This window comes from Solanum verrucosum, unplaced genomic scaffold (genome assembly GCF_900185275.1).
Source record: "Solanum verrucosum unplaced genomic scaffold, falcon-dt-bn FXZP01000280.1, whole genome shotgun sequence".
Lineage (NCBI taxonomy): Eukaryota > Viridiplantae > Streptophyta > Magnoliopsida > Solanales > Solanaceae > Solanum > Solanum verrucosum.
In genome coordinates, this window is record NW_026019982.1 from 948249 (window position 1) to 968186 (window position 19938).

At 32.6% G+C, this 19938-nt stretch overlaps 2 protein-coding genes and 1 pseudogene across 2 annotated transcripts; all 3 read right to left on the bottom strand.

Moving 5' to 3' along the window:
- Positions 1–155: 155 nt before the first annotated feature.
- Positions 156–4154, bottom strand: LOC125817359 (tyrosine aminotransferase-like). The gene is made up of 7 exons (XM_049496891.1): positions 3814–4154; positions 2507–2846; positions 2206–2424; positions 1880–1939; positions 1587–1742; positions 1418–1511; positions 156–868 (listed from the first exon to the last, which is right to left on the bottom strand). Exons 1-7 carry the CDS (start codon positions 4092–4094, stop codon positions 750–752), a joined length of 1269 nt encoding a protein of 422 aa, XP_049352848.1. The 5' UTR covers positions 4095–4154; the 3' UTR covers positions 156–749.
- Positions 4155–7603: 3449 nt separating this feature from the next.
- On the bottom strand, positions 7604–10661 carry LOC125817677 (tyrosine aminotransferase-like; annotated as a pseudogene).
- Positions 10662–12885: 2224 nt separating this feature from the next.
- Positions 12886–16622, bottom strand: LOC125817358 (nucleolar GTP-binding protein 1-like). The gene is made up of 3 exons (XM_049496890.1): positions 16581–16622; positions 13487–15568; positions 12886–13296 (listed from the first exon to the last, which is right to left on the bottom strand). Exon 2 carries the CDS (start codon positions 15531–15533, stop codon positions 13494–13496), a length of 2040 nt encoding a protein of 679 aa, XP_049352847.1. The 5' UTR covers positions 15534–15568; positions 16581–16622; the 3' UTR covers positions 12886–13296; positions 13487–13493.
- Between the last annotated feature and the right edge of the window lie 3316 nt (positions 16623–19938).

The following is a 19938-nucleotide window of genomic DNA, read 5'->3' on the forward strand; positions in this document are numbered from 1 at the left end:
ATGAAGTAGTTAGTTAATTAATCCTCGGTCATCAGGCAAGTGGTTCATTTGAGTTATGAGTTCCCAAGTAAGTATCAAATTTGAAATGTATTAAGTGAGAAATAATAGAGAATAAACGAAGTTAGTAGCGCATGAATGCAAAAGAAATTGAGTATAAGACCTAAGATGTAGTAATAATATAAAAGTTTACGCTGTGAGCAACCAATTGTGCCCAATAATATTAAACAATCTGCACATTTCACAAACACTTGTTCTAGCTTAGCTAATTAAAGGCTATCTTACAAATATATTCACTAGTAATGGTGCATTATTGATATTCACTAGCAGGAGTTTGGAAGATATTCCCCAAAATGATATTGTCTGTGATAATCCAGAAGTGGATACCATTCAGAATAACATATTACATTCCTCTGACGACTCGAGGAAATTGTTCAAAATCTAGCCAGCTTATGCATGAGCTATTGTAACACCGAGGGTCAAAGAGTAGTTGAAGCAATTGTCAATCCATAAAGCAGAGATATCCACCAATATTATTTTTAAAGTTATTTGAATTCAATGAAAAGATGAGCAGGAAATTGTTTCAGTTTTTGAGTACTCCAACTCAAGATTGTAGGTTGTCTCTTGACAAACCAGGATCATAGGTCATAGGAAGAAACATCTGAGTTCATCTTGCAACGTGTCTCATAACTAGATACATATCAGGAGACCGTAACATAACAGATATCAAGGTTTGTTTCACAGACAGTAGCTTATTGTTTTTTGGCATGCCTTTGGTAGAAAGCAGTTAGTCTCTGGAAGCCATCTTCCAAATATGATGGCTCACATGCAAAGGTTATCCTGAGCCAATTCTTGAGTCCCACGGCAACACCTACACAAGGCGTTATTGTCAGATTCTATATAATACACCATCCCACCAGTTCGAGTTATTCATATACTTGCTCTTTTCGAGTGACAGTCTATACTTTCTTGCAGCAAAGTAATGCACCAACTCGAAAAGTACACAAATTTCACATCCATATAACAATATGGTTACAACTTACATCTATGGAGTCTAATAAAATTTGATAAATTTCTGCCTTGCATCAGTTTTTATGGGTCAAACTGAACTATATATCAGCAGAAGTGATCACTAGCATGGCAGATCCTATATGTACGGATGATTTCTATTTGTCCTTCAGGAACTTTCTGAATTCAACGTAATTGAAGACGCAATAAAACAATCAAATAACATTATGACCTGTGAATACGAAAGCTCTAACAACTAAACACGTATGAGAAATATTCTAAGACGTCGAAAAATATAAAGGAATTTGAAAAGATAGTCCTCCAAGAAAGGGACATTTGTTCAAGTAAGAAAATCTGTCTACTGTTTTCGATAGAGTTTGATTAGCTTTCTAAGAGATTTGTTTTCTTTTACCTGGTAAAATTAACATAGATTCTTCCCTAGCCAGCTTCGCGCAAAAGTCCAGGTCATCTTCAATGTCTTCTAGAAGATTCAAATGAAGTTGAACCTACAAGAGGGAAAAGACCTATATTAGACTGTTGATTACATCTTCTAACTAATTAAGCTTCCATTTTTTTCATACCATCACAAACATAGATCCTTGAGGTTTACTTGGGCAAGTGATGCAAGGAATATCCTTGATTCTTTCATAACAGATATCTGCATCTTCTCTTAGCATATTTACTATTTTAGAGAAGAAATCATCTTTTGTTTCCTGAAGGATCTGAGGAATTGCCCCCTGTCGAAGTAAGAACAAAATGAAACTAGATACCTCAGTAAGGGATGTGGAAAATTACACCTACACTACTAAGTTCTTAGTTTACATAATACAAAGAGCTGCTGGACCAAAACAAAATTCAATTATAAAGAGCGAACCTGAATAAACGTTGCAGGATCAGAAGATATATTGAGATATCCCATGATGGAATCTATGACCTGAAAATAAGAAAACACAAGATGACAACATACAGATCATTTTGCTAGAAAATAATCTTATCCTCCTTTTAAAGAATGCTAGTCAGTCTCAATCAAAGATTTTACATGACACATGTAACAAAACCGCCTATGACATACTTTCAGTGTTCCACATTTCTTTAATTTACTGTGAAGTGCTCTTCAACACCTAAATTTGGCTTTATAAGTGAATGCTAAATTATTTTTTCCACAAAAATAAACATTTGTGGAAGCAGTAGAGAAAGTACCCCATGTTCTTTAAGTATGCCGTTTGGATCATTTGTAACAAGCCAACCAAGTCGCCAGCCTGGGACAATCCACCTCTTTGATATGGATCCAAGTGTAATAACAGGAGCAATCGATCCAAAGATTCCCATGGGCACAAATGGTTTACTTCCAAAAGCGAGATGAGCATAAACTTCATCAGAAATAACTAAAATTCCAAGCTTCCTTGCCATCTCTGCCACCTGATAGATATTGAAACAACTCTTTATATTTATAATGACTTAGGATATCAATATCATAACGAAAAAGAGGAAGTACACATACCTTCTTCAAGTGTTGTTCTGAATAGACATTGCCACAAGGATTCCCAGGATTAATAATGACCATAGCCACGGTATTTTCATCGGCCAAAGACTCGACCGCATTAATGTCCACCTCCCACTCCTTCTCTGGGAGAAGATTAAAGTGACGCATTTCCATCTGAGTAAATCCACCCCAAGCTTCATAATAAGGGAATCCAGGAGTTGGAAGTAGAATATTTGCGTTTGGACGTGCAAGAGCATTCAAAAGTATTTCAATTGCTTGACCACATCCAATCGTTAAGTAAATATCATCAGGAGACAACTTGTATGGGAGATCTTGAGAAAGGTATTCTGCTACAGCCCTTTTCAGAGAACAAAACTAAATGAATTATTCTGAATTTGAAGATCATGAATGATGTCTCCAATAATCAAGAAGCCATATTGCCTTTTGAAATAGCTCTAAAATTGCTTCAAATTCGTATACCCCATAAATGTAAACGCAATCCTATGTAGTTAAGATTAATGTTCACAATAGAGACAAAGTTCAAGAACTATTTGACAAACAAAAGTTGAAGGTTATTTCAAAAAACCTGGGGTTCTAGCAAAAACCAATCAAGGAAAATAAAGACAATGGACCACTTACATTTAATAACAAATAGAGTATACAGATTAAGTCTTTAACTGTACAGTAGGAACAAAAAAAGGCCCTACCAAATATTGTTAAGTATAAATCTCCAGAAGTTACCTCAATTGTTGGAACTTTAGACCAGATAAAGGTGCACTTAGAAAAGTCGAGACAGAACATTAACTTCACCCTCAATTGCGGAGCCAGAAATTTTTCGAGAAATGTCAAAACACCAAAAAGTTGACATGCTTAAAAAAAAAAAAGGGAAGTCAACGTATAATATTTCTACCTAAAACTAAAATTTTAATATAGCTAAACAGTGTAATTTCCGAAAAAAGCATAAGATGGCTCCACCACAGGTGCAGAGCTAGATTATTAATTCCAGGTTCAACATAAGCCATCGCTTTCAGCCAAAAGTCTATATTTGTGTAGAGAAATCTACTTAGTATGTATAAGTAACTTGTCTAGATCTAGTAAGGTATCCTTTTTAGGGCCTATTTGGATGGACTTATTTAAAAATGGAGAGGGCAACTAAAAATAAGGTAATCCAAATGGGCACTTAGAATCCAAAACTCAAAACTAAAAATTCTGAAATACTCTATTAAAGATGATATCAGATTTCAAACTCTTTACAAAATCAATTGCAACATTAAATCAATATTGTTCGAGTAAAACTTAGAGTAAAAAATGTCACTAAATGGTACCGTCTAGCAGGAAGGATGCCGACGGTGGAGGAATAACAGTTGAAGTTTGCAGAACGAACGGCATCAGAAACAGCATCTTCGGCGATTGGTGTAGTCCGAAAACAGGGGAAAGCAGAAGGATCGCCATGGCCAAGAGGGATAATGGGTCGGGTATCAGCAGGGTCAATGCAACACCTCAACTTGTTAAGAACACTTCTTACTGTGAGATCTGATACACTTACCAATTTTTCATTCTCTTTAAAGTTCCATGTTCTCCTCGATGTAGTTGTACCGTTCTCCATGCTTTCGGCTATGAATTTGCAGATATGGAGTACAAGTAGCAATGGAAGTAGAAATAGAAGCCAAAATATAGAAAAGAGATGGAAAAAAAATGACAAGAAGTGGTTGAAAAATGTGTCCAGCACTACAGACAAGAAAGCATCTGACAAACAATATTCACTCGTTTATTTTTATTTATCATGTTACATTTTTTTATAATTTAACTCTAAAAAAAAAATTATGACTTTTTTTATAATTTAATTCTAAAAGAAAAAATTATGACAATTAAAAATGCACGAATATGATAGAAAGTAACAAACGAGAAATGCTAAAAATGGCCACAATTATTTGGGCAGAAATGTAAGAACACCATATTAATTTTTTCCTCCAAAACAAAATTAAATTTTTGTGGTGGTGTTTACGGGGAGAACTTGTATTTGACTTCGTTAGTTAAATCCTCCTATTTGCTATTTTGCGAAATGAATATTTAAACTCGACGAAATACAATTTTCTATATCTTTTTTCTCATCTGATCAGTAGGTGCATAATACAACCAACTATGTGAAATTCCACTTCAATTTTTAATGACACATTATAATTATTACTTATTTTCTCTCTCTCAATCTATATATATTTTATTTTATTTTCAAGAGTCAAACAGTTTGAGTTTGATCAGAAATTTGTGCATAAAATTTTCAAATTTTTGAAATAAAATTTATAAATTTGTAAACTACGTAAAAAGTACAATAAGTCACAATAATTGACCATTCAAAATATTTAAAAATATATATATGAAAAATTTACTGTTAAAAATAGACTTTTTTTAATCTTAAAATTCGAACTGTATATCACATAAATTTAGATAGAAAAAATATTATTTTTAATAACACATCCAAAACTAAATATATTAAAAGATGAATAATATTTTTATTTTTTTAATCAAAAGATGAATAATATAAAATAAAACAAAGTGTCATTTTTTCTCTCTCAATGTCCACTCATTTCCCACATCATTGTCTTCTTATGTGGGTTGGTTGATGCGGGATAGGTTGAAATTTAAAAAAATTTAGCACGTGGGGCGGGGCAGGCCTCAACCTGCACCACAACCGTCCCGTTCCATTGCCATCCTATACCCTTCCACAAATTCTAGTTGATTCAGAACTCTCATGCCTATTCCACACATGTAATAAGAGTTGATGCATAACTCTCATCCCTTTTAGTAGGGGTGGTTAAATTTGGGCGGATTAAAATTGATCAACACCCAGGGTGTGTTTGGTATGAAGGAAAATGTTTTCCGGAAAATATTTTCCAATTTTCTCATGTTTGGTTGGGCTAAATGTTTTGAAAAATGTTTTTCAAATCAACTCATTTTCTTCAAATTTAAGGAAAATGACTTCCCTTCTAAACTTAAGGAAAACATTTTCCAAAAGTCTCTTCCAACTTCAAATTACAATTATTTTTTTGTTGAAAAAATTAATTTATTTTGTCCTTACCTTCAAACACACCCCCAACCAACCCCCCCCAAAAAAATAAAATAAAATTTTAAAGCTTGTTTTTAAATTCAATTTTTTTACCCCACCCTCACCCCTACCCCCACCCCTTCCCAAAAAAATATTTAAAATTGTTTTTAAAATATATTTCTAATTTCATTTTTTTATTTTTTTACCCCCCCACATCAACCTCCCTATCAGCCCCCAACCCCCTTCAAAAAGAAAAAAATTTAAGTTTGTTTTTAAAAAATATTTTCAACTTCAAATTTTTATTTTTTCATCCCGATCCTCGATCACCCCACCCCCTCTCCGGTCACCCCCCCCCCCCCCCCACTCCAAAAAAAAATTGAGTTTGTTTTTAAAAAATATTTACAAATTCAAAATTTCATTTTTTTCACCCTACCCTCGACCCCCCCACCCACCTCCTACCCATCCCCCCACCCACCCACCCCTACACCCCCCCCCCCAAAAAAAAAAATTAAGTTTGTTTTTAAAAAATATTCTCAACTTTAAAATTTCATTTTTTCATCCTACCCTTGACCCCACCCCCACCCACCCCCACCAGCCCCCCCCCCCTCCCCCACAAAAAATTTAAGTTTTTTTTAAAAAATATTTTTAATTTCAAAATTTCATTTTTTCACCCCTAGAACCCCCACCCACCCACCCCTACCAGCCCCCCACCCCCCGTCCCAAAAAAAAAATAAAAAATTTCAAGTTTGTTTTTAAAAAATATTTTCAATTTCAAAATTTCATTTTTTCACCCCTACCCTCGACCCCCACCCACCCCCAAAAAATAATTTTAAGTTTGTTTTTCAAAAATATTTTCAACTTCAAAATTTCAATTTTTCACCACTACCCTCGACCCCCCCCCCCCCGTTTCACCCACTCCCTACAACCCACACCCCCCCCAAAAAAATTTAAGTTTGTTTTTAAAAACTATTTTCAATTTCAAAAATTATTTTCTACTCTAGTAAAAATAAAAGATATTTCTGAAAAATATTTTTCATTCATAAATCAAACACTAAAAATCTTTTCCGAAAAATATTTTCTATTCACCAACCAAACATGAGAAAATAAGTCAAAAATCAACTTGTTTTCTAGGAAAACATTTTCTAGGAAAACATTTTCCATGGATTTTCCTTCATACCAAACACACCCCCAATCCAACCTAAACTTGTTTGGGCCAAAATAGTTTGGGTTAAAACGGATTAGGTAACGAGTTAGTAATGGATCATAACCCAATCCGTTCAATTTTTATTAAGTTTTATTAGCTTTATTTGTTATTTTATAAGTTTTTAGTACCTAAATAATTATATTTTTCTTTATTATAACTATATATAACATATAAAATAAAATAAAAGTTTTTTAAAAATATTTTGACAAGATTTCTCAAAAATCAATTTGGGTTACATATCAATTCAATTTTTAATAGATTGAAATGGATTGAGTTGAACTAATAAATGAGCGGGTCAATAACCAACCCAAATCTAAATAGGTTGGGTCGGGTTTGAATTTGGTTTTGCCACTCCTACTTTTAGTGAAGATTCTTGTAGTGAAACATCCTACACATGTATGAGCATACATTTTCAAGGGAAAAATGTAATGAAAGTAAATCATAGTTTTAAGAGTTTGAGCGTAAAAAAACTCAGTCCATTAAATTAATCACTTGCATTTGCACAAGATTTGTGAATGGAATATAGTCGATTGATGAAAAAGTAATAATCAGCCTCACACAAATTGAGGGACGTAATTAAACAATCTGCACATTTCACAAACACTTGTTCTAGCTTAGCTAGTTAAAGGTTATCTTACAAAGAACATGCACTAGTAATGGTGCATTATAGATATTCACTAGCAGGAGTTTGGAAATAACATATAACATTCCTCTGATGACTCAAGGAAATTGTTGAAAATCTAGCCAACTTATGTATGAGCTATTGTACGTACACCACACACGAGATCCAAACAGTAGTTGAAGATCACAAATTGCCACTCCGTAATGCAGAGATATCAGAGGTTGTTTCGAATTTTCACACAGTAGCTTACTGTTTCTTGGCATGCCTTTGATAGAAAGCATTTAGTCTCTGGAAGCCATCTTCTAGATATGATGCCTCACATGCAAAAGTTATCCTGAGCCAATTCTTGAGTCCCACAGCAACACCTACACAAGGCGTTATTATCAAATATCTATACAACACATCATCCCACCAGTTCGAGTTATTCTTATGCTTAGTGACTGTCTACTTTCTTGCAGCAAAGTAATGCACCAAAACGAAAGTACACAAATTTCACATTCATACAAGTAACATGGTTAAATCTATGGAATCTAATAAAATTTGACGAATTTCTGTCTTGCATCAGTTGCATTGATAATCAGACATGTTTATACCTGATCAGTTTTTACGAGTTGAACTGAACTACATATCACCAAAAATGATAACTAGCATGGCAGATCTTATATATAAAGAAGATTTCTGTTTGTCCTTCAGGAACTTTCTGAAAAGCAATTAAAGGCTTGTTTCGCGTAATAAAAGAATCAATAACATTATGATCCGTGGTTACAAAAGCTCTTACGACTAAAAGCATATGAGAAACAATGAAACATTCCAAAATGTCGAAAAAAATAAAGCAATTTGAAAGGATAGTCCTCCAAGAAAAGAGACATTTGTTCAAGCAAGGAAACTGTTTTCGACAGAGTTTGAATTACATCTTCTAATCCAAAGCTAATGCCTAATTAAGCTTCCATTTTTCTCTTACCATCACGAACATAGATCCTTGAGGTTTACTTGGACAAGTGATGAACGGAATATCTTTGATTCTGTCATAACAGATATCTGCATCTTCTCTTAGCATATTTACTATTTTAGAGAAGAAATCATCTTTTGTTTTCTCAAGGATCTGAGGAATTGCCCCCTCTCAAAGAACAAAAGAAACCAGATACATCAGTAAGCCATGTGGAAAATTACACCTATACTACGAAATTCTTAAATAACTATTCAGTTAGCAGGAGAAAATTCAGATAGTCAACCAACTGAGTTACTAATATTCCTCCGTTAGCTTACAAACATAAGAATGTTACAAATATCTTTTAAACCAAAACAAAATTCAATCCTTTAGCAACTCTATCTCGTATTTCATCGGGGTGCAATACTACCAAACGTGTGGCAAAAAGGAATAACAGGTATTAAATCTTTAAAAGAACGAAAACCTATATAAAGGTTGCCGGATCAGAAGATATATTGAGATACCCGGCAATGGAATCTATGACCTGAAAATAAGAAAATACAAGATGACAACATGCAGACATTTTTGTTAGGAAATAATCTTATCCTCTTTCTAAAGAATGCTACTCAGTCTCAATCAAAGATGACAACATGGCCTTTAAGTACCCCATGTTCTTTAAGTATGCCATTTGGATCATTTGTAACAAGCCAACCAAGTCGACAACCAGGGACAATCCACCTCTTTGATATGGATCCGAGTGTAATAACAGGAGCAATCGATCCAAAGATTCCCATGGGCACAAATGGTTTACTTCCAAAAGCGAGATGAGCATAAACTTCATCAGAAATAACTAAAATTCCAAGCTTTCTTGCCATCTCTGCCACCTTATGGAAATTAAAGCACCTCTTTATATTCATAATAACGTAGGATATCAATTAGGAAGTACACATATACATACCTTCTTCAAGTGTTGTTCTGTGTAAACATTGCCACAAGGATTCCTAAGATTAATAATGGCCATAGCAACGGTATTGTCATCGGTCAAAGACTCGACTGCATTAAGGTCCACCTCCCACTCCTTCTCTGGGAGAAGATTAAAGTGACGCATTTCGATCAGAGTAAATCCAGCCCACGCTTCCTAACAAGGGAATCCAGGAGTTGGAAGTAGAATATTTGCGTTGGGACGTGCAAGAGCATTCAAAATTACTTCAATTGCTTGACCACATCCACTTGTTAAATAAATATCATCAGGAGACAACTTGTATGGGAGATTTTCTGCTACAGCCCTTCTCAGAGAACAAAGTTAAATGAATTATTCTGAATTTGAAGATCATGAATAATCAAGAAACCACATATTCGTTTTAAAATAGCTCTATAATTGTTTCAAGTTCTTGTATAAACAGAAGTCACCCTCATTTATTGGAACAACATGGAAATTATGTACTTCTTTCAGAAGTTGAACTCAGGAAAACATGTTGGGTCGTTAAAACTCCAAGATTTAACTTGAAGTTGAAACCGGAATATGAGAAACACCAAAAAGTTATTCACTTTTTTCACTCCAAAATACCCACAAAAATTCAAAAACAACTCCGATTTGTATTCATGACCAAATACAACTCAGTCATTTTTCACTTTGAAAACAAAAATTACTTTCTTTTCAAATACTCACAATTTTCATGGTCAAACGTCTTAGACTAGATTAAGGGGTGGACCTAGATCATTGGTTGCATTTTCAGTAGAATAAGCAACTTTGGCCCAAATCCTGTATTTAAATTAAGAATCCCCTAAGCTGTCTTTTCTAGAATTCAAAACCCATAAACTCAAAATTTTGAATCTGCCTCGTATGAGTACACTTAAATCTGTTACATATGCCAGAAAAAGGCAAAGAGTATTCCATGCAAAATATTTCACACTTAAGCAAAGATTACCAGAAGAATATACTAAGGTACGCATTTAACCAAACACTTCCAAAAGAGAAACACTAATATGCAAGTGATACCAAAAACTGAAGACTCACAATTCCATGATACCAGATTTCAAAATCTTTACAAAATCAATTGCAACATTAAATTAACATTGTTCCAAGCTAAATATTACCTTCTGGAAGTAAGTATACCAACATTGGATGAATAACCATTAAAATTAGCAGAACGAATGGCATCAGCAATAGCATCTTCGGCGATTGGTGTTGTTCGAAAACAGGGGAAAGCAGAAGGATCGCCATGGCCGAGAGATAACGAACCTGGTATCAGCAGGGTCAATGCAAGACGTCAAATTGTTAAGAACACTTCTTACAGTGAGACCCAATGCAGTGACCAATTTCTCGTTCTCTTTGAAATTCCATTTTGTTGTAGTTGATGCTTGAATTTCAGCAAATATATGAAGCGGAAAGAGGAAAAGGAAAGAGAAATGTAAAGCCAATATTTGTATTGCAGTATAGTTGCAAATATATAAAGCCAAAATTTAGAAAACAGCAATTGGAGCCAGAAATTTCACAAAGGATGTTCAGAAGCAATATAATAAATACTTTCGAAGACACGAGCACTAGCTCATACCAAGGAGGTGAAATCACTTGGCTACAATAATTTATTGTGTTAGGGGTGTCCAAAATATATTATTTAATCATTTCATGTATCATTTTACTTATATATACGATATTTTTTTCCGACGAAAGGTGGTTACGCCACTCGATTCACTTTTACTTTGTTCATTCTATATCTCAAAAAATGTACTCCTCTTTATATTAACAATAGTAACAATAAATTTCATAAAATGTTATAAGATGGAAACTAACGAAAATAGAATATATACGAATCTTACCAGTAACTATAAAGGTTAGGTCATCTTTATATCATTAGAAATAATTTAAGTTCTTATTAAAAAATCATATTTAAGGGTTAATTTAACTCATAAATTACAAGAAATTCCTTTTTTTCTTAAATTTTATGTCAAGTCTATCTCAATTATTGAGATGGATGAAATAACAATATGAGCATAAAAAAAGCACATTAGCTAACTTTTTTCTCTACTTTCTTTAGAAAAGTCATTTTTTTCATATTCAAGGAACTTATTTTTCTAGATAAAATATTTTTCAATGAGAAAATTGAAAACCATTTTTAGAAAAATATTTTCCTCCTTATCAAACACACTCTGGTAGACAATGATTGACATAATTCTTTTATCACACTACCCATATTAATTGATGCTTAATATTAGGCCTTAAAAGTAGCTTGGGGAATTTAATTAATGCTTAGGAAGAACGTGGCAAAAATATTATTTTTTCTCAATATGTTAAAAGTGATAATTAAAAAAAAAAAATTAAAACAGTGGACAAATAAAAAAATATATTTAATAAAAATAAACTTATTCAAATTTGATAAAACATAAACAGCTAAAACTATCTCAAAAGTTTAAATGTTAGCCCAAAAATAGAAGGGACTATTTTTGTCATTTTTTCGAAAATAGATAGCATGGCTGCATGGGTGGGCATCAAGCTGCTGTCGTATAAAGAAAAATGGACAATTGCTTGTTTGGATCTCTTCATAAATGTGTTATTTGGCCAAAAATTTTGAAAAGTTAAAATTGCAATATTAGATATGGAAAAGGGTCAAAATTATCCTTAAACTATTCGAAATAGCTTAAATATACCCTTAAATCATATTTCGGTTCAAAAATACCCTTCCCGTCAAACTATTGGGCCACACCTACCCTTCTAGTTAACGGAAGTATCCATGTGTGTGTTAAATGCCACATGGATGTCACATGTGCACGCCAAGCAGACCTCACCTCCACATAGACGACTACGGAAAAGGGTCAAAACTATCCTTAAACTATACGAAATAGCTTAAATATACCCTTAAACTATATTTCAGGTCAAAAATGCCCTTCCATTTTTGTTTAATTAAGTCCTATGAGTTGTCTTCATCTGAATAGGACAGGTGGCAGTACCTTGCCATTTTTAATAGTATTAAGTAGAGTATCTATTAGTTGTGGTTATTAAAAACTATTGTCTTTGTAGTGTTTAATTGTATACAAAATTCAATGATTAAAACATAACAAAAGTACAACATTAATACTTGTGAGATTAAACATGTTATAATAGTGATGTAAAAAAACATTCGTTGAAAGCGATTTTTACTGAGCCATCAGAAAGCCCCTAATTTGGGATCTGACTATGATCTGATAATCAATCTTAACTCGAGACTCGATTTTTAGCCCAGAAAACCTAAGCCTCGACCCTTGCCCCGACTTGGGATTCAAACCCTTAACCATAGAAAAAATCAAAGTAAATCTCAAACAATAAATTCAAATTAAAACTAAATCTTTAAGAGATTATTTGGTTGGGTATATAAAATTAATGTTACATATGGTGTATTAATAATGTTTGTATTTTAGTTATGCTAAGATTATTTTCAATGCACTTTACCAAACGACCTTTAAATGGGCAAAAATTGAAGATCAATTCAAATGGATTATGTTGGGTAGAACTAAAATCAGTTCAATATGAAATTATGTTTTGTTCAAACCTTTAAAATTTAGGATGGATTGGAGTGGGTCATCACTCTTTGGGCCATATTTGACACACTATTCATGACACTTCTCTTAATTAAACCTGGTATTTTTATATGAACAAATAGTGAACAAGGCACCAAACACAGCTGCATCTCAAACACAAATTTAAATACTTGAAATCTATAGTCTTGTGTTGCCATGACAAAACTGCAACAGGTTGAGTCTTGACATGTTCCTCATATCTTATGTTAAGGTAAACTAAAACTCTTCCAAAATTATCGCTAAAGAAAAATACAAACTTGGATTAAAAGGCAAGTTCCAAAATTGCACAACAGAGTGCCCAAAATAAGCTGAGGTGAATTGGCATTCCAACAAAGGTTCTCTTTTTGCATATGTCCATCCGTCCGCCACCCAAATTTTTGCAACAAAAAGCATCTTGATACATCAGCAAATTCCAATGGCCACCCGATAAAGAAGGTGATAATTGTAGTCTTGCACTCTAAATATGAGAAAGGAACCAAATAAGCACCAACACGAGTATTGAACACTCGATGAAAGTATACAGAGCATATCTATGAAGACAACAAAATAAGAGTTCTCTTAAAAGGCAAGAACATTATAGAGAAAGCATATTCTAAGACCTGTAATACATCAGGGGAGGAACTTAAAAGGGTGTGTGTAAGATATACCTGGTGACTATCGCCTGTCAGTTTTGCCACTTGATCGTTTTCCAGAGAAGAGATGTTTTGGTTTCAGAGTAGGAATGACTCTATCAGACTCTCCCCGTCGAGCATCCTTGTTCCTCTTATTAGCAGAATTCTTAAACATCTTCATAGCCTTTTCCTTCTGAGGTTTGTCCTTGAAGCCCTCCCCTGGAACAAATTCATTTCGAGGTCGTGACATTGACCTTGATCTTGACATGGAAAGTGATCTAGATCTACGTTGCTTCTTGCCGGGAGTAATCTCGTCTACATCCATTGTATCATTACCAATGTCATCTCCATCAACTGATCTCTCTCGCTTACGACCCCTTGATTTACTTCGGGCTCTATTGATAGCTAGAGTTGGATCCAATCCCAAAGCAGATAATTGTCTTCCCATTCTTTTTGAAGTAAACTCCTTGTCTTTATCAAACTTTCTTGGTACAGTGGGTCGGCTCTCTGCGGTGCTCTTCTTCATTCTATGTTGTTGAATGAGCAAACTTTTCTTTTTACGGATTTCAGCTAATGCTGCTTTTTCTTCAGGGGTAAGCTCTGCACCATCCATCTCAAAATCATCATCTCCTTCTTCTTCCTGACGAAGACCTTCTTCTCTCTCCAATTCTTCAAGCCTTTGTAAGATATCAGGGTCAACAAAGTCATAGACATTGTGCCCATCTAAAATTTCAGGCATTATATCTTCCTTCCACTCTTCATTTGCTAACAGATAGTGCTTCCTCAAGCTCGCAGAATAAACACCAGCACCTCCATTCTCATTCTCCAGATCTCTCTCAAGTTTCCTTTTCTGTTTCTCGGCATCTGCCTCGGCCTGCTTCGCTCTGGCTTCCAACACTGCCTCGGGTATGCATGGTGGCCTCTCTTTCTGGTCACGTGGTTTTGGCATAGCAACATGGAAACGGTTCAAGCAGTCATTCAACTTTTTCGACTTCATTTTCAACTCCACCCTTTGATTCAGTAACCTCTCACAAGCTGCATTCTTTACTGAAATTACACCATCTTCAGTCAAAGTGCTCATAGTTAACAGCACACCTGCTTCATCTGTTGCCTCGCCACCTTGACCAATCACTGTCTTCATAGCTTCATCTTTCATCTCTGTGACTAACTTCTTATCTTCCTCGGAAATCCCATCTAATGGCTGCAAGTCCGTTTTGTTGCATACGATCATCAACGGTTTGTTCAAAAAAAGTGATTTGATGCTGTGAAAAAGAGCAGCCTGTTGCGCAATGCTATAGCCACAAGACCCAGAAATATCAAGGAAAAATAACACAGCGGCCCTCAGATGTGCAAGAGCTGTAATACTGCACATTTCTATGATATTACGATCCTCAAATGGCCTATCCAAGATCCCTGGAGTGTCGATCACTTGATACCTCAGATATTTGTAGTCAGTATGACCGACAAACAAGGACTTGGTAGTGAAGGCATAATGCTGCACATCCACATCTGCTCTTGTAATCTTGTTAATGAATGAGCTCTTGCCAACATTTGGATACCCACAAATCAAGATGGTTCGAGTATTGGGATCAATTGAGGGAAGTCTTGCCATGTGCTGCCTAATCTGCTCCAAATAAGCTAAACTTGGACCAATGCGCTTTATAACAGTGCACATACGCCCAAGAGCAGCAACTTTCAGGGACTTGCATCGATAGAGTGAGTCACCATATTTCAACAATTTCACATAATCTTTAGCTACTTTAGAAATCAAATTTCTAGCAGTGTTGATTTGGCCAAGGGCAAGCTTGTAATGGTCTTTGTTATAGAGCACATGAAGAAGGTCCCCATAGAAAGGATGGATGTCATCAAGCCTGGGGAACTCATCAATAATGGTGGAGAGCTTGTCATAGAAATTCTGCTGCGTATATTTCACTTTGCGCATGTAAAATTGACGTATACGAGAGATAGCATATCCTTTGTGCACAACAGTAGGAGTTTGACGTTGTGTGCGAGACAGAATGATATCAACAAAGTCCTTCCCATTGGGAACCACCGTAATCTTCTTAAAATTGTACTGCACCATCTTTTATAAACTCGATTTGCAGTATACGGTTGAGACTGCATTAGTATACACACAAAAACAAAAATAAAAACCATCAACCAACTGAATCTCTCTCAACCAACCACACTCAACAATTCAAATTACAAAAAATATCTCCCATTGAAAAGCTTACCAAATGTGCCTTAAAATCCTTAGACTATGAAAACATATACAATCAGGAAAGAGAACTTTTTCAGCCTCTAGGCCCAAATTTACAGCTAGACTATTCCATTATGTTTGTCCAGTCAATGCCCTTGGACACATTTGGTTGGGGAACAAGATATCCCGGAATAAATTGTCGCAGAATTAGTAATACCAGATTGTTATTTCATCCTCAATGTCAGATAAAAATATGACTACGGACAAGTTATCCTAGCTCAGTTTTCCACCCCCAATGTCAGATAAGTTACCCCGCAAATTTATCCCAATCAAACATAAAGATAAATTCATACTAAAATTAATCGCGAGATTAGATACTCCATTATTTATCCCTCATACCGAACCAGCCCTTGGTACCATTATATATATACACTATTATGATATGCATTACAGATGAAAATACCATATTAGTACAACGCATAGATTAGTTTTCCACCCTCAATCTCAATCTGGGATAAGTTATCCCGCAATTTTATCCCAACTAAACATGAGATAAATTCATCCCAAAATTAATCACGAGATTAGTTATTCCTTATCCCTCATACCTTAGTATCTTAATATACTACTATGACATGCATTACATATCAAAATACCATACTACAACACATAGTTTCTATCCTAAAACCTGCCCAAATAGAACCACCAGCTCACCGATTACTTCATTGCAAATTCCGACAAAGCAACTAGTGTTAAAGGTTTTTTTCATATATGGAATCAAACTCAACGGCGGCTCAACCAGTGGCTTTAGGCACAAAAAAAAACCACAAACTCAGTTCGCTCAAATACAAAAACACACAGAAGATGCACAAAAAAGAAATAAAATCGACCAAGAGGCGAAGATTAAACCAAGAACCAAAAGAAGATACATACCTAAAAGAGAAGCAGCTCTGATGAAGGCGATGTAAAATGTTATTGATGGTGAGAAGCGCCGTAATAACCAATTGCACACTTGGAAGAAACGAAATACCCTAGTAGAATTATTATTTTTTAAAAAACAAAATTGTGATTTTAATGGTTTGTATTATTATATAATTTCAATTTTAATCTTTTTTATATTTGACTATAAATTTAACCTTCAATTATTTTGATTCTTGAAGTTAACAAAAATCAACTATTTAACAGAATGATCACTTAAAAATATATAAAATAAAATAAATTGAAGGATTGGTGATTTTAAAACTTTGAACAAATATGTGTATAAAAAATGAATTTAGTAAAAAATTAAATGTTAATTTTTTTTTAAGAATGAAAATTATTAAGACACCATTGATAGCCTTAAGGAGTAGGTCCACCTACTAAACTCTTTCATATGTAATTATATTGGTCTTAATGAGTAATCATTCAAAATTAGAAGAAGAACGAGTTGCTAATGAATAAAAAACAGATCAACTATAGGAGTAAATAGGATCAATTTATATATTTAAGATAATTATTATACTTGTATATTTTTTTAAAAATTATAAATATAATTTAAATTTTATATACATAATTCTTTAAGCATTTAGAATCACCAACCCTTTATTTTATTTTATATATTTTAAAATAATAATTTTGTTAAATAGATAACTTGGCCAAAACTGCATACTTCAAATAATTGAAGATGAAATGTGCATAGTCAAATAGCACACGAACTAAAATTGGAATTATGCAATAAAGAAGGACTAAAAAGTGTTATTTTCTCATTAAAAAATTGTGTATTTTATTACTATTATCTATGTCCAACAATATTTATCCACTATTAATTTTGCACATTTATTGAGAAACTATAAGTAGAAAGATAATTTAACTGTGTAATCCTTTGATATCAATGCCTTGAAAAATGCAATAAGATAGAGAAATGATTATAATGAAAAAAGAAGAAGGATAAATTAGGAACTAAGTGTAAAAATATCAATTGATTTCTTAAAGTGGACAACTAGTGTAGGACATGACAAAGTAGTTTAGTTGACAACTATTGTTAGACGGAGGAAGTATATATTAATTAAAAATTTCTTAATATTTTGTTGCTAATCTCTTATTATACACAATTTTTAAAAATTTTATTATTAATGTAATTATAATAAGAAATCATAGACAATTAAATTTATAGTTATTTTTTATTTCTTAATTTATCTGGTTCCCTTCAATTTTAATCGATCATATTTCAATATTGGCTTTGTTAGATTGTCTTTAAATTCTTTGTGATGTTTTATTAAATATTCTAAGCTCAAACTAATTAGATTGTCAAATCATTAAATATAAAAAAATATTGTCTTAACTTTGAATGTCTTCTAAAAGTAACAAATCACTATCATATTGATTTTTGTAATTAAAAGTATTACGAAATATTATATAAGTAAAAAATTATACTATAATTGGCACATGCAATGAAACAATTTACATTCTAAAACACTTTTAGAATAATTTTGATAGTTAATGTAATAATTGATGTATTAAAAAATTTTCAAAATAATAATATATTTCAACATTTGTGTTGTTGTGTAACATACAATAATTTATATATATTTATTATTGTCTTACAAAATATTACAAGAAACGTTATACAGTCAATTAAAAAATAATTATTGAATTATAATCAATAACAATGATTTTTTTTAGAATTTATGACAATAAAATATAAAAAAATAAACGAAATTCATTTTTTCTAAATTTTTGCTTTAGGCCACCTGTTCCATTGAGCCACCCTCAAATTTAAAATAAAAGGAACAAAATTGTGAAACTTTTGATAAAATTAATAAATTGAAGGATGTTATCTTGGAGCTTTAACGAAATCGGTGGTCACAATGTAGACTGTTATCTTTATGTCCTATTTCGAATATGCAGTGTTTAGCAAATATAGTTGCACTTATTAGTGAATAACCAAGAAAAAAAAAACTAATTGCTCGTATAGTCATGAGAATTACAAGTTTTTTTTTTACTTTATATAAAATTAGTGAACTCAACTGCACTTCGCGTGGTATGTTAGTAAAATTTAAAAATATTTTTTTATAAATCAAATTGAAACAAATGAGAGAACTTAATTTGCTTTGAGACGAATTTTTTTCTACATCTTATCAAATGATACCAAAGTATAAAATGAATTATCAAGTTAGGTTGAAACACCATTAAAAAATAATTAGGAAAAAATAATTGTCATTTTATTTAGATTTGTCCGATCAAAATAATAAAAAAAATAGGACCATGATCCTATTTTGTGATATTGACTTTTCATTTTTTACTAAGGACATGTTATACATTTTAAATTTGATTAAAATTAATTTATTTAAAATGATGAGTTCAATGAAATAGTACAATTGATGACCAATATCAAATTAATCTTTTTTTATTCTAATTAACTTTTGAAAACAAAAGAAACAAAATTAGATATAATATTAATTTCAATTCCTTGACATGTAGTTAATTTAAAATTTTCAATAATTTAAAAATAAAATAGAAGATAAAATATATAGTTGAACATAGTAATCTTCTTTATAATTTTGACATATGAATAATATTCTCTTAATTATTCACAAACAGATATTGTTAAGCTTAATTTTAACTATCAATTATATATAATCATAATTAGAACATTGGAGCACCTAAATGACAATGCTACCATATTTCATACTTCTATATGATAAAAGAAAAAAGTTACTATAAAAATCATTTTTTCTTTAGCTAAACTTATAAATTTACATAGATGAATGATACACGAAACACATTAATATTAATATTATCCCATTGAATTGAAATAATTTTTTATTTTATTTAACAATCGATATATGATAATGAAAATGAAAATACAACTTTCCAACTAGAAGTTGTGTTTCAAGTTTGAAATTAGTTTTTCATTTTTCACTTTTGAAGTTATATTTAATTAAGTAAATTCAAGTATGAACATTATTTCAAATATTATTTGCGATAAGTATAACAAAACACGTCTCAATCTTCCTAAAAATTAACTAACATTATTTTTTTAAAAATCTATGTCTGAACATCTACTTCAAAGGTGAAAAAAGTTATATTAGGGATGTTGAAATTGTGAATGGACTTTGCTTATTCAAAATTACATCTTGAATAAAGAATTTTGTAAAAATAATATTTTGTGTCATCTTTACTCGTTACGTTCTTTCTTGCCTTATTTGCTATCACGTCAATCGATTGAATTTTGTTTTAAACACTATGGGTCTGTTTGAAAGGACACAATGGAATTGGGAATTGTTGTAATTGGTGTAATTGCTCTCTTTGT